Here is a 16063-nt window from a genome sequence, read left to right as displayed (position 1 = left end):
GAATAGCTGTGTTTCAATTTCCAAACATGTAAGCATTTCTGGAAATTTGCCATGCTCTTTTATGCAAACTATCTTGATGGATTTCACCGAGAGATTTCTGGAAAGAACAATGACAGGGAAAAAAATAAAAAGCCCTTGTGATGTCTACACACTGTTCTACAGCTGCCTGAATATTTGAAAATGTGATTGCAAAGTACTCCTGAGGTAATGGTTTCTGACCATCAAAAAAAAGTGGTGTTTTTTTTTTAAAGTGATGCCAAAGGGGTTTTTGTTCTGATTTTCACATTTTGTAGATTTTAGGAACACAGTAGTTGTAGATTTTTAGAGGGTTAATATTTCTAACAGTTTAATGCCTTTCTAGCACTACCCCTGTCCCAGAACAGGGAGCTCAAATTCCTTTAGTTAATTAATCTTGTTTAGACTCCTTTCCAAGGTAAAGAGCTGAAGGATATCAGAAGGCCTACAGAATGAAACATAAACATAGGTCAGAGTGACCCAAAAGCCAGAATTGGATGAACTCCAAGAGACCTTTGTGTGCCTGAGGAAGAAGAGTTGATGAAGACAGAGGGTCTTGACGACCCCAGACCCAATTCCAGGGGTTGGACCAGGGGTGGGACTGGGGCTGGACTGAGAAATGTGTAAAGCAATGATTGGAGGGATCTTATTATAAAAGCCATGGAAACAAGAACTGGGACACAGGCATGTCATCCTGTATTCCTGTGGGCTGTAGGCCCTGTGTTATTAAAGGACCTTTACTTTTTATCTTACCCTACACTAACGTGGCTCAGAGTCCTGTTTTTGGGGGGAAGGGTCATTCCTGGCAACAAAAGTCAAGACATGCACAAGTAGACAAAATTCAAGTATTCGGTTCAAACATTAATTAATTTTTCTTCTATTAAAAATAGCTTTTAGTCATTCTTTCACAAAACTCACTTCTATGAGCCGGAAGTGATGTGATAAAACATAGCTTTAGCCATATCATTGTTTTGAATTAAAAAAAAAAAAGCAAATTCAGGTAGTGCCATCTTAAAAATATACACCTTAAAAATAAAAAAAAACCCTTAGTGTTAATTTTATAAGACACTTGACAATCTCTGTTATTTACGAATATCAGAATAAAAACTGCATAAATTTTAAAATTCAGTTGGATTTATTCCATGTCAGGGCCTTTTTCTCTAAAAGCATATTTATGTCCTATTAAAATAAAAAGATATACTGTTCCTGTGACTAAAATGGTTTGCATGTGCTTTTATTGCTTAGTATATAAGAGTTTATTTCTCTCAATAGTTTTCACACTCACTCTGTCATCAATGAACAGAGACAAAAACTGAAGCATAAAACCTTAAAAAATATGAATCAATATGCAAGTGTTAAATCCCTTCACTTAATTGGTTTGATTCCATAAAGCAAAATTTATACCAACTAATTATACAGGTTTTGTCATTTAAATGTTGAAGCAAATATAGCCCATCCACTCTTTCTTGAAGCTTATTTTAAGAGTTGGAAACAAGCCACAGCTGTCCTGGCAGCTAGCTGAGATTTATCCAATGCTTGATGAGTTAAGAGTTAGTCCATTAGCTTCTGGGAAGGATGTGCTGAATAATCTGTATACTTATTCAGCTATCATGTAGGCAAGTAGCTGAGAGAGAAAGGCCATCACTTCCCTCCTGGACCTGGATCCATGCCTGCAGAAAAGCAGCTTTTGTCCACTTTTCTTTGTTCAAAGGTAATGTTGAGTTTTACCAAATTTTCATTCAATTACTTGAACATCATTGTTATGATATGAAAAGTGCTTTCTTTTGCAGTCTTTGCCTTTTTTTTTTTTCCTGGTTTTGGCAAGAATCAAACTTTGGTATAAAAATCTTATTTTAATATTTTCAAGGAAAGTTCTGTCTGTAACAATGAAATACACACAGTAATGCAGAAATTCAGTGTACTTATGAAGAGTCAGGCAAGAAAAAAAAACAGTTCTGGAAATACATTTCTACTAATAAAATAATTCAGATCATTTTTCCTAAAGAAAATATCAGTTTTCAAGTATCATATTTCAGAAATGTGGGCCAATACGTACCTGCAGGTCAAACATCTCTGACAGAAATATATAATGTTTAGAGGTTTCCTCTTTATTACACTCCTCATTACTATGAGACATGTAAGGTGGGAGTTCCCCACTGAATAGGTTCAAAAGCATAGGTTCTAAATAAAAAATTCCGTGTTCAGCAGGATAGTCAGTGGTGTTTCATCATTGGAAGCTGATAAGCCATCCAAACCTGACTGCTTCTTTAAAGGACCATCAATAAATGAAGGTGTTCCATGATACATTTTTTTTGCAAGTTTGTAATGTATTATTTATCAATGTAGCTTCTTCCAACTATTAATAATATATATTCTCCTACTTCTGCTGTGAAATCTTTTTTTTCTTTTTTTTCAGCTGACTTTAGGAAATAAATGTAAACTTTATTGTATGAAATTTATAATTTTCTTATTTGACAAGGTAACCTGTACCATAACTTCATTGGCATAAGCCCTTTGTAAAACTGTCATCCTGATTATGTAATGCAAAAACAATTACCATACAGCAGTCTGTGTTAAAGAATCTTCAGTCTGTTTTTCAGTCTGCATTTCCTGGCTTTGTTGACCAATGATGAGTAAGGGGATATTGAAGGTCTCAAATCCCAGCAGCACTGAGGGGTCCTTAAATCTTGTTAGGCTTGAATTTGGCACCTATATAGACCTGATTAAAGGCTTATTTTTCACATAAATTCTGCACAAGTGTTGTCTTAGCTATGGTAGTGAAGCAAATGGCAAACTCCATTTCCTGGCACAGTTACTCTGAATCACTACAACGTTTTCAAGGAACAAAAAGAAAAAAGTATAGTTGCTATGTTAGAAATGAAATTCATACTCTACTTTTTCAGTCAGCCCTTTTTGTTTAGCTGTAATTAGTATCGTGTCTCTGTGAGTTTCAAGCACACTACACATCATTACATACCACTTAACCAAATGGGACTGGCTAAGTAAATCCCATTGATTGAGATTGTTACCTGTTACAAATGAATAAAAGTCTTTACCAAGCTTGGTCCAGTGCACTGGAGTCCCCACACTGACATTTTAGCTTGTACACCATATTATAAGTGGTTTTCATTTTCAAAATCAACACAAACGTCCAATATTTTTCTCTTCTGTTTTGTTGAGAGTCAGTGCTCTAATTTGCCTTTTGTGACATTTGATATAATAGAAAGCACAGAACAAGCTTGGACAATTGTGTGTGGGTTTTTCACTCCTTCACAGCAACGATTGGGCAAAGATGTCATAACTGCAGTTCATGCATTAAATAAAACCTCAAGTCTATCTTCCTCAAAGAGGATGATATATTCCATGACTTCTCAGTGTCATGAAATCTTTCTGACATTATGTGATACTTGTGTATTTTTACATCACCACAGTAGATGAAGGCACACAATAAAACAGAAAATTACTAAGGCCCCTAACAGGAAAATAAATAAAATATACAACTGAAAAACAGAATGGAAAAGAACACAGAGCCCAAGCAGCTTTCCAATGTACTGAGTTTTTCTATCTCCAGACAGATAACATTATTTCCTCTTGTACCCATGGTACCCTTCCAGCAGCAGCAGCAGCAATTCCAGACGAAAAGGAGACTGCTATGGTGGGCAGTTCAGCAAGCACTGAGGATGAGGACAATCTGAATGCTGGTACAAATGGGACCTCTGGGAGGATTTGCTTGTTGTTCAGATATGGAGCATCTCACAAGAAGTGTTTTGACAGCAGGTCATAAAACTAAAGGAGACACCATGTGGGCTCTGACAAAATAAAATAAGATTGGACGGAGTCTTAGGGTTGAAATTTAGGCTAGCAAGTGAAACCTGAAGCTAATGATGTTCATAGTAGTATAGTCTGAAATTGTCTCACCATGTACAAACAGGAGAAAAAGATGGAAAGGCAAAGCTTTAAATGGCTGGCTGAGAAAAGTGGTGAGGAGAAGTGAGTCACAATATTGGAAGGTAGGAGTGCTTTCTAAGGAATTGGTGCCCATAGAGGAGATGCAAAATTCATTTTGGCCATAAGAAAAACAGGCTTCAGAAAGTTTAAGAAAACTCTTCTATGACCATTGTGATACCTGGCTGAAAAGTTCAGCATAATTTTCAGACGTTGGAAAACACACAATTTAAAAAAAAAAAAAAGTACACAGTTCAGACAAAGGGTGCAGAGATTGGGATTTGGCATTCCTCACTAGAGAATGCTACAAAAGGTGATGATAGTCCAGTAGGAAATGCAGAAAGAGTAGGTCACTCAGAATCACACTAGGGACCAGCCAAGTGGAGAAATAAAGCCATAATATTAGGCCAAGGGTTAAATGGGAACTAGTAGAGGTAGCTTTAATGCTTAATACTAAATAAGAATATCAGCATAACAGCATGTTCAGTATCTGAGGGAAAGAAGAGAATCAGTCATGCAGCATAGTATCAAGAAGTAAAATACACAGGAAAGGCAGACCTTATCAGTGGAGGAATAATGATGGTTGCTGAAAGAAGATGTTTCAAATAAGACTTAAAGAAAAGTATTAACATTAGCTGGTCAGGAAAAGTTCTTTAGCTTTTCTAAATTTTACAGCAACAACAATTAGTTTGTTAAATCACTGTGGCTGGTGTGGATGCTATCTAAGCACATCATTTTGAAGACCCACAGAAAATGCACACATCCATTAAAAAACAAATCTGTAAGGACAAACAACATAGCTAATAAAAGCAAGAATACATCTTTCAAAAAAACGAAGTTGTGTCTCAGGGAGGACAATAGAAAGAACCATGAAATCTGCTTTATCTATAAAACCACAATAAAGAAGACAGGAACCAAGTCTGAATAAATCTCTACAAACGAGCTAATAGTAATTGTCTTTTAAGATATCTAGAGGCAAAATCATGAGAGGAACTATGTAAAGCCAATCCAAAATTGAGATATAGAAGTTTTCAGAAAAGATAAAATCACAAATGTAAAAGGTAATACATTTTTCTTTATTTTTAGCATAGAATACCTGGGAATTTTTTTTTCTATCCTTTATAGGGGACTCTTGGGAATGTTTAATTACTATAGAAGCAGTTGTGAAACAAATGTTACAACAGTAACAAATCATTGGGATTAGCTGTTACATGCCCAAGAGCCTGAAGGATGAAATAGGGGAACAGTTATGATGTGCAATATTTTGCTTCAAATCTCTTGTGGCACAAGGAGGCTTGGAGGTAGCAATATCACACTGATTTTTTCCCCCCAAAGATTTCCAGGGAGTTTAGGGGAGCTAAGTAAGGATGGATATGACTGACATGCACAGCCAAAACAGCAGGAGCAGAATTAATGGACTCAGAGGGAAATTAACATAACTTTTCTAAATAAAGCTAATGTTTTGCAATGCTTTCTGACTTCTTTGAAGAGGCTAACATGCTGGTAAGCATGAAAGGATGGATTCAAAACAAAGGAGGAGAAGCTGTTTGTTGTGATATGTATGACTAATCTGTGTACCTCTGACATAGGATGTGGACTCTGAAAATTTCAAAGCAATGGGGCAACTTGCTGTAAGCAAAATGCATTGAAGGTTGCTAAATACAAAGACACCAAAACCGTAAAAATTAATAGAAACTGAGGAAAGGTTATGGAGTATTGTTAGGCCTGTTTTATGGATACCCTCTAGATGCGTTAAGACAGAGATGAAAGGACCAGATGGATCGTTCTCTTAACATGGTCATTCTTACATGCTACAGAAACACAATACATTTTCAGACTGAGTAAAATAAGAAGGAATTTTATATGAGAGAAAACTTCACAGTGGCAGATGTGGTTTTGCACCTATAGAGTATTTATAATACATATAGAGGGACTACAGTTCACAGGTGAGAAAAGAAGTGCAAAGTGAAAAGCTGCATCTTACTGCAGACTCATACACACTCTGAAATGAATTTGTCTTACTAACAACTTTTAGCAGTTAATTATTTTGACATAGTTATCAAGGTTTACACTTGATTAATTTCTGCATTTCAAAGGTATGGAATTTACAAAACTTCAGTAAATTTATGAAGAGAAGTGACAATCCTTCTAATCATACACACACTATGAAACCCTTTAAATTATCATACTTCTGAAAAGCTTAATTTAGACTTATTGATGTGCAACATAATAAATTATCAGTGGATGATCACTATTTTGCGGCTGTTAAGTATTTTCAAGAACAGATATAATCTTCTGGGCCAAGACACATTAAAATATGTTCCTGAACAGCATAACAATAATGTTTAGCATGAGCTAGCTCTGTCTTTGGTACCTATAAGTTACCTGGAAGGGTTATAACATCTTGTCATTTGAAGGGGTTCATTCAGTTTCCCTTGAGAAAATAATATTTCACAAATTATTTCTATAGTGTAAATGAAATGAAGTCTTAGGCTGTGCCTGGTCTTGTGGAATGATGGTATATTTCCTCTCAAACATTCAACTTATACTTTCAAATTGAGCTTTATACAATTTAAAATACCAGGATATTCTAATTTTTTTTCATCACACGCTGTTCTTTTACCAAGTTCTCAGATCCTTATCTAAAGAATTTTTCAAATTAATACCTTCAGTCATTCTTATTTGAAAATTGAAACTTTGGAATACTACATACTCTTAGGAAATCTGGGTGGGTTGTCGTTGACATCCGTGAGAGTAATGTTTACAGTGGTAGTACCAGCTAGTCCTCCCAGCTGTCCTCCCATGTCCTTGGCTTGGATTAGAACTTGATACTGTTCTTTCACTTCTCTGTCCATATTTGGCAAAGCTGTTCTTATTACACCTAAAAGAAGAAATGGGAAAGAGAAGGAACAAATAAACAAAAAGCTCTTACAATTTAATATTGGATCTTTTGGACCAGGAATAGAATTCTTCTGAAAGGGTTGATAAGACAGGAGTTCACAAAGAAACAAAGAAAAATCATTCAGACTTTTCAAAAGTGTGTTTGTCAACTATTCAGCCACTACAATGACTGTTTTGTCTTTTCAAACAGAACATGGATAGGTGAAAGAGAATGGTGCATTCTTATTAGAGATATGAATGGTGTCATCATAGGTTTGCCACACTGGGGATGAGGAACACTTCCTTGTACAGAGTAAGGCAACATAGGGAGAGGTGGCATTTCATTTCAGAGGCTACATCTTCTTTTGTTTCCAACAAGTCACTTGCCAACAAATTTAAACTACTGTAGGCCAAGACAATATTCCTCTGTAGAAAAGGAGGTCTTTATTACAAGAACTTTTCCTTTGCTTGAGTATTTTTTCTTGATAAAGCACAAAGATGCAGTAAAAATTTGAGGAATTTCTTAAAAAAAAAATTAAAATATCACAATATGACACTACCCCAATCTTCAGTGATTTGGGACAGCTGATATCTAAGTAATATGCCATAATTTCCCTTCTGATATGTTAAGAATGTATGGGACCAAAGGAAGACTTGGATAGAAGAGAGAAAGAGAGGTGCCACTGAATACATGAATTTGCTGACAAGCTTGTATAAAGCTATAAGGTTTGGGGCCCTCAATTTTTTCTTGAAATCAAATATGCAGCAGAAAATGCATTTCTCTGTCAAAATTTTACAAGTGTGCATAGCATTGCAAAATGCTATACGTTCAACAACAGTTTTCAGAAGATGGTTTAGGTGCACAGTGGTATATATAATATGCACAATTGAAAAAATAAACCAACTGGAAGTATGATTCTTCCTTGTTATTATTGATTTAGAAATAAGTGTTTTCTAGTATTAAACCATTTGAGATTAAAAGCACTTTTTCTACCCTGGTCTTATAATGGGTCTGAAATGACAAGAAACAAACTTTAAGGATCACTCATCTTTATAGCAACTAACCACTGCTCTGTTAACAAGAAAGAAAAGGAACCATTAAATTATAGTACTTTTTTGGAGTCTAGAAACCACTTTAACCTAAATCTACTATTTCTGGAACCTATTGAAAAACTCCAACTGAATTGAACTGTATAACAATTTTCTTTCTCTCCCCTTGCAACACGATGATAATGACAGCCTATTAAGGAACCATTGTTTTTCTACCTCAGGATGACATATACTGTCCTGCATGCAGTTTGTTCTTGAATAGAAATCTTGAGCTATGAAACTGTAAAAACTTGTCCATATTCACATGAGATTAGTGAAAAAACCGATTTTTTTATAAATAAGATGAACATTACTATGTTTCCTCTTGAATCTCTTAATCCGTTATTTGGCATTGTAGGCAATCTATATTCCACATTATTTTGTAACATCCTTGCTATGCTCATTCTAAGGAGAAAAGAGCCATGAGAATGAAATACCTGTGCTATACTAGCAAAACAAAATAACATATAATCATATCATCATAGAATATGCTGAGTTGTAAGGGACCCACAAGGATCACTGAAGTCTGACCTGGCCCTGCACTGGACACCCTCAAGAGTCACACCATGTGCCTGAGAGCAGAGCATTTTACAAATACTTCTTGAACTCTGTCAGTCTTGGTGCTGTGACCATTTCCCTGGGGATCCTTTTCCAGTGCCCAACCACTCTCTGGGTGAAAAACCTTATCCTGATATTTAAACTAAACTTCCTTTGACTCAGCTTCCTGTCATTTCCTTGGGTCCTATCACTGGTCATGAGAGTGAAGAGATTGGTACCTGCCCCTCTGCCTCCTCTCATGAGGGTGTTGAAAACTGTGATGAGGTCTCCCCTCAGCCTCCTCCCCTCCAGAATAAGCAAAACAAGAATCTTCAGGAACTCCTAATATGGCTTCCCTTCCAGACTCTTCACCATCCTTGTGGTCCTCCTTTTGATGCTTTCTAACAGCTTAACGTCTCTCTCTATGTTTTGGTGCCCAAAACTCCACACAGTACCCAAGGTGAAGCTGTACCAGGGCAGAGTAGGAAAATCACCTCCTCAGACCATCTGACAATGCTGTGCCTGATGCATCTCAGGGCACGGTTGGCCCTCCTGGCTGCCACGTCACTGTTCACTCATATTCAATGTGCCATTGACCAGGACTCCCAGATCCATTTCTGCAGCACTGCCCTCCAATTTCTCATTCCCTACTCTATACACAGAACCCAGGTTGCCCTGTTCCAGGTGCAGAATCTGTCACTCTCCCTTGTTAACCTTCACACAATCAGTGATTGCTCATCTCTCTAATTTTCTGAGGTGTCTCTGCAGGGTCCCTGTGCCTTTCAAGGGAGTGGACAGCTACTCCCACTTTAGTGTTGTCTACAAACTTGGTATTCCTTTGAGTCGTGCACCCAAGTTGTTAATGAAGATGTTGAAGAGAACTGGGCTAAGGATGAAGTTCTGTGGAACCCCACTAGTGACAGGCTGCCAGGGTTTTGTTACCCCATTAACTACAACTCTTTGTGCTGAACCTGTGAGACAGTTGCTCACTCATCATGTAACACAATTATTCAGCTCTATGCTGGGTGTTTTGTCCAGAAGGATACTGTGAGAGATAGTATCAAAAGCTTTGCTCAAGTTCAAAAGATTACAGAAAAAGATTACAGGGAAATGGAACACATAGCAGGTTGTGAGGAGAAGATGCAATTTATCTGGTTGATATATCTGCTCTAGGTACAACTGCATGCCTTCCTCTGAAATATTCCAGACGGGTTTTCAGAAAATGAAGAATGGGCCAATACTCTAGTGGTAAAGTTCCAAATCACCCACCATTTATTCCAGTCTGGAAGTGTAAGGTCAGTCTATATATTTTTCTGTAAAAAAAAACCCTTTATCTCCAGAAAAAACAAACAAAAAAAAAACCAAAAAAAAAAACCAAAAAAAAAAAAAAAACAAAAAAAAAACAAATCAAAAAACAAAAACAAAAGCAAAAAGCAATGAGAATACTTTTTCTGCCTATTCTATTTCAAAAAGCTTAGACAAAACCACAAGAAACATCATTTTGTCCAAAATCATCAGTTCAGATGGACAGAACAAATGTGATTTAGAGTTATCTTACCAGCAAAACAGAAAAATAAAGCAAAGGATAAAACTCATGGGAAGGAAAGGGCTACAAATGTTAGTATTCCAACTTCAGCTTCACAAAGGATATCAAAGTTTAAATCAAGGGCTTATTATAATATAGAGCTCTTATGTGCACATAATAGTTCTGAGTGTTTGTAAATCCTTCTACCTTAGGGTTTTTGCAAGGAAGATTGTTCAGTTACAGAAATGAAAAACTTTGATTTTCTTTTTTTGTCATCAAATGTCAACAGTATCAAATGTGCAGAAAAGTATGGTCTCCATTATACTGCTGAAAGCTGAAAATGCTATGTGTGGAATGTGGGCCAGAAGACGTGCTTTGGAATGTTATTGACCTATAATTCAACAGGGGATCATTCACTTTCGTGGAAGAGAAAATTCAGGTTCCATGAAAAACCTCCAGAATAAATATGAATAACAATACTCCCACTGACACCAATTTGGATTTCAATAGTATAACTGAAGTCAGAAGATGAACTAGAATACTGAGCCTAAAAAAACTTGATGATATCTAACCATAAATAGGAATATTTACCTCATAAGCACATCAGAATATTGTGTGGAAAGGATAGTTTAATGGTGGAAATGGACATTTTCATAACAGAACAGAATTTGCAGGAGAAAGGTAAGAGAGGTTATCTGTTTTAAGAGAAGTGTTCTATGTCAGAAAAGCCATCACATTAAAATCAGAAAACCAGTTTTATAGGATTAAAAATACCTCTCAAATACCAGATTTGAGGCTTAGACTATGCCAGCCCAATGGTTGCTCTCCAGGAGGTACTGTAATGCATTTAACCTCCCTGAAAAAGCAATAAAAGCTCACTCTCCCACCTCCACATAATTTGCTTGTCTCCAACAAGAAGATGGAGGAAGATTAGGTCAGCTGCAACATTTAGATCCACAGAGGTTTAAAACTACTTAAGTGTACTACTTTCATGTCAGAGTAAATGTTTATCACTTATTAGGAATGATTTGAGAGAGGAGCATGTGTAAAGTCCTGTGCTCGACAAACAAACCCCTTATTTCACACATAAAGTTATGGTCAGTGATTTCACCATCACTGATTTGTAATGAGATCTTGAGGCAGTAATAGAAATTTCCACTAAGGTATCAGCATTAGTGAGGTAGAAGCTGAAAAGCAAACAATGTTTGGAACTGTTTGGAAAGGAACAAAGAACAAAAGTGTTATGATTAAACCATTGTTTACATCCATAGCAGCTACCTTCTTGAATACTGTGTGAATACTTTCTCATCCTGAGGAGAAGGATGATCAGTCTTACAGAATGGCTTTTGTCTAAATAAGTCTTAAATGTAGAAACAAGGAAATTGGGTGACAATATGGATCTATAAGCTCATGGGGAACTAATAAATAGGGATAAGCTATTCGCTGTCTTGGGCAAGGCGTGAGGTATGAAACAAGTTAAGAGGTGCTCCTATTTCAAGAAAACAAGAGGAGCTGGTTCTTAAAATAAATGTTTGTCTTGGAATTTGTAGTCACTGGGTGTGCAGACACCATGCTTCTGGACCATGTAATTCTACTGAGAAGTGAAAAAGTTATGAAGGAGAAATTCTTTCAGAGTTTTAGTTGCTTCGACATTGCTAGTCACCCAGGAACTTTGCAGGAACAAGTCCTTGAAGACCAGAAGAGTATTCCAGGGGTACATCATTAAACACTTATTCTTCATCCTTCACTAGAGCTAAGTAGGCCACCACTTTTGAAAGCAAAATACAGGGCAGGATGGATCTTTGGCCTGACTTAATATGGATGTTCTTAGTTTCTTCAAATAATTATGAGGGTATGTTTCAAAATTGTCACTAGAATGCAGGAGATGGCGAAACAAGCTCGCAACCCAAAAAATGCTTATCCATCTCCTGGAAGTTCTGAGTTTCTCATTTTGTACCCAAATGCATTTCTTCCCCTTTCTTGTCAAAAGCACTCAGGGAAGATATCTGGCAGTAAAACAATGCAGTGAAAAACTATGGTGTCATCTTCTCAGTTATAAAATAAACAATAGGAAATACCTGATCTGTAGTACTGCCCAAGACTTCTGGATTTTAGAGCAAATCATTAAGCACCATCATATGCATTATAATTTACATACTGTTTATTTGTACAGTCATTGCTAGACCTGCAAGTAACTCTCATATTGTGAGTTTTCTACTGTAAAACAGGTTACAGCATACTATTTTGACTTATAGAAGCATAAATCTGTATGTTTTTTTCTGGCACAGGATTTTAAGGTATGGTGGGCTATTGTTTCATAAATCTTCCTCTACAGCTGTGATTATTCTTTTAGCACAGGACTAACTCATTAAAGACAATAATAGACATATGTGAAAACATCAGGTTTATATGATGTTTCAGGGCTAATAGGGTGCAGGAGATCACCTATGGCTGACTCACTACTGAGTAACAGATGATAACAGATGACAGTCATTCAAAGTGGCAGGGGAAAAATAATTCTTTCAAGTCCTACTAACTACTTTTTGTTTTCTTGTGAAACTTGTTCTAAAACTCCAATTTTAGCTCTAGTAAAGTGAATTTGTACTCCTTCTTACAAAACTAAAAAGAAAAAAAAATAAGTGTAAAGGTAAATACCTTTTTTTTCCTCTTAGACACCTGAAGAGCTCCCATTTCAGTTTGCAAAGTAACATTGCTCATTGTAAATTGCAATATGATCTCCTGCTAAATGAAGCATGCAGCAAAGAAATGTGTCCATTGGAGATGATGCTTTAACAGCCTTATAAGGCTTATACCACCAAACTGTTGATTGATCAGGGCTAAAGGGTCTTTTACACATAATCTGACATTCAAGTACAGCTCCACTGGAAGTTGAAACTATTTGCTGAAGGAAGCATATGGACAGCTATCCCTGTGACACATTCAGGATGCCACAATTCATGGCATTCACCATGAAGGTTGTTGGTTCCTTAACTGAATTACTAAATATAGAACCAAGAATAACATTTAGAAATATAGGACAAGATGCTCAATTAACATGTCTACCAACCTCCCAAATACTTCAGTCTCTTTAAACATACTATCCTTTTCTGCTCACACATCCAGAAACCCCAAAGATAGTAAGTTCCATGAAAAGAGGAGGGCAGGAGATGATTAGCTGTTTCATGGTCTCAAATTAGCTCAATATAGAAAAACAATCACTGCTGGAGCATTTCTGACCATAAAGATAGAAATGCTGAGAAGACCCAAGACACGAAACTGAATAATCAGGGAATAAAATAAAAGCAACAAATAAAGCCCAAAAACCAACCAACCAACCAACCAACCAACCAACCAACCAACTAACCAATCAACCAACCAACCAAAATAGAATGCATGTAGCAGACAAGGCTTTATCTATCAAGAAATAGTAAAGCTTTAAAATAATAATCCTTCAATGTGGAGTTATTTTAGCTATTCTAGGACTGATTACAGGAGCATGTTTATTTTGTTTCTACAACATACGTCAAACAAAAACTAGTCAAATATTCAAAACTGAATTATGTGGAAAGTTAGTTACTCTCCTTGAATTGATATTGCCCACATGAGTAAAAAAACAAAGCTTAAACCTTTCACTGTTGCTGACAAGTTATTTACCTGTCTTGGGATCAATGGAGAAATATGGTTGCCCCTGAAGAATGCTGTAAACCACTCTAGCACTGTTTCCATAAGTGGGATCATCAGCATCTGTTGCCTTTACTTGAAGCACGTATGCTCCTGAGAAGAAACACAGATAATCACATTTTCAGTATAGAGCAGTGATCAGGGATATTTCAGACACATTAGTCCTGTTGCTTGTGGATTCTGGTGCAATTTGTCTTCAACTGAAAACAAGGTGAAAATAAAACGGTTAATTCTTCATCTCCATGCTAGGAACCATCCAGATAATAGCTGAGACATATTGGGGAAGAAAGGGAAATGAGGAACTTTGTACACAACACATACAGGATGGAGGTTTGGGGAAGCTCAAAACTGGATTTTGAAAAAGGAGCATACCACAACATTCAGTGAAAAAGTTGTCAACTGTGGAAGTAAAATGAGTGTTGCCTTTACAACAAGCATTTAGCAAGCAACTCCCGAATCTCCAGTGAGAAGAGTAAGTGAATGAAGCTTTAAGTGTTTTAAAAACTATTGCAGTCTCCTAAAGGTGGAATCCATATTCCCATTGTAGAATGAAATTAGGTGTTTAGTTCAGCCAGTTGTCTTCAAAATCCAGATTTGAGTCCTTTTGCCTTTCCAATACAGATGAGTAGAAAATAGAAGTACTGTGGAGGAAGAACCTCCCCTTAGCACTTTATTTTCAGCCATGGTTATAAAACAGACCTAGTTCAGTTTCCTTTACATTCCAACTCAAAAGGGACATACAGAGCAAAAGAAAAGCACATGGAGGCAGACAACTCACTGTAAATGGCAATAGTCTACAGCAATGTCTTGTCCCTCCGGCTGGTTGCTAAGCAATTTACTTGCATTTCCCCACTGTCCTATAATAAACATAGTGTTCAAACTATAGCCTTCAGCAAAATGAACACCCACATAGTTAGGCTTTCCCATCAGCTTTGAAGAACGGTTTCCTATGATCTTCTGTGCAACTAAATGTTGGAATTTTCAGCACTGATTTGAAATGAGTGAGTGTTGATTACAGGAGAAACAGCGTAGGGGTGAGGGTTATCCCCACCATTTTTGTTTTAAGAAATATGGTGCACTTGGAGGTCATTTGACATTTTTTTCAAGAATATCCCATGGAATACTGCAAGCATTTCAAGACTGCTACTTTTCTTCAGTGAAAACTGGCAAGTTTCAAAAAATGTTCACAATATGAAATTAACCTTGTCAAAATTTATTTCTGGGAGTGCCTCACTGAGAGATGTTCCATGTGAAAGGTCATACGACTTAGGCAGGAAAATAACTGATTGCAACTGTAAGTACTTGGAGGATTTTTTTTCAATGCCTGCCCCCTCCCAGTCTCATCATGTGAAGACTGACAGTGTGTGGGAGAACATGCCCCATATATGGACTGGAAAGATCATCTTCGAAGATGGACCTACAAGGATGGTGATGCAAAGGATCAACCTGGATCAGACTCATCAATTAGAGACTTTTACCACTAAGTTTAATTTCACTGTGTTTTATTGCATGGTTTTCAGCTGTTGGAAGTTATTGTTATCCCCTTGCAGTTCCTACCCCTCATGTTTATCCCAGTTAATCACAATATTGTCTTCTTCCCCTTACAGCAGTTTTCCCACCTTTGCCCAAGACCCTGCTTTCTCAGTGGTTAGTTTTCCCACCTTTGATGAGTTGTTCTCCACTGGCTATATGGTTGCCCCAGTTACACACTCCGCCCTTGCCTTTACCCAGTCCCATCCAATTTCCAGAACCTTCCCTCAGAACCCTATAAATATAAAGGCCTTTGGTGCCTTCATTTCCACCTGGTATGGAGTGTGCGTCAGGTTATTTTGGTCAATGGCTCATCAAAGAAATGGTGCTGAAGTGTTTGGAATTAACATTGTAAAAACACTTGCTGCATGATGGCAGGTCATAGAAGACATCTCCTGTTATGATATGTTGAAGAACAGAGAGTGAAAAGGCATTTGAAAGGATAGTATTTCTATCTCCTGAATATAACACAGAAATATAAGTGTTATTTGACTAACAATCACTTTATAAAATTAATGGGCTGATCATGTTTCTGAGCTAAGGGCAAGTTTCATTAAAATCAACTTATAAAAGAAAACATTAGCAAGTATTAAGTGGAGGAATGAAAATAAACTACTGAGATGGATTCAGTTTTCTCAAACCCTGAGGTTACTCTTTTGATTTTCTGGATGAAGTGAGGAGAAGACCAAAGTCCAGCCCCAGTATAACAATTGTGGAAGCAGTGCCTCCCTGAATACTTATGTCTTTACTTAACATGTAACCCTAAATGAATATACATTAAATAGCTTAGACAAGTGTTATGGGTTTAGCCAAGTAGGACAAAAAAATGTAGGCTTTAAAGTTCAGACTAGGCCTGGGATT

General features: G+C 36.8%; 1 protein-coding gene across 1 annotated transcript in view; it reads right to left on the bottom strand.

Moving 5' to 3' along the window:
• CDH12 (cadherin 12) overlaps window positions 1-16063 on the bottom strand; it is a 596819-nt gene that overhangs the window by 62466 nt on the left and 518290 nt on the right. Inside the window, exons 6-7 of the mRNA XM_071553154.1 lie at window positions 13646-13765; window positions 6674-6841 (exon numbers count right to left, since the gene is read on the bottom strand). Of these exons, the coding sequence (XP_071409255.1) occupies window positions 6674-6841; window positions 13646-13765 (288 nt within the window). The remainder of the gene's footprint in view (window positions 1-6673; window positions 6842-13645; window positions 13766-16063) is intronic.

Source organism: Pithys albifrons, chromosome 4, assembly GCF_047495875.1.
Source record: "Pithys albifrons albifrons isolate INPA30051 chromosome 4, PitAlb_v1, whole genome shotgun sequence".
NCBI classification, from domain to species: Eukaryota; Metazoa; Chordata; class Aves; order Passeriformes; family Thamnophilidae; genus Pithys; species Pithys albifrons.
This window is presented reverse-complemented; position numbering and strand designations above follow the sequence as displayed.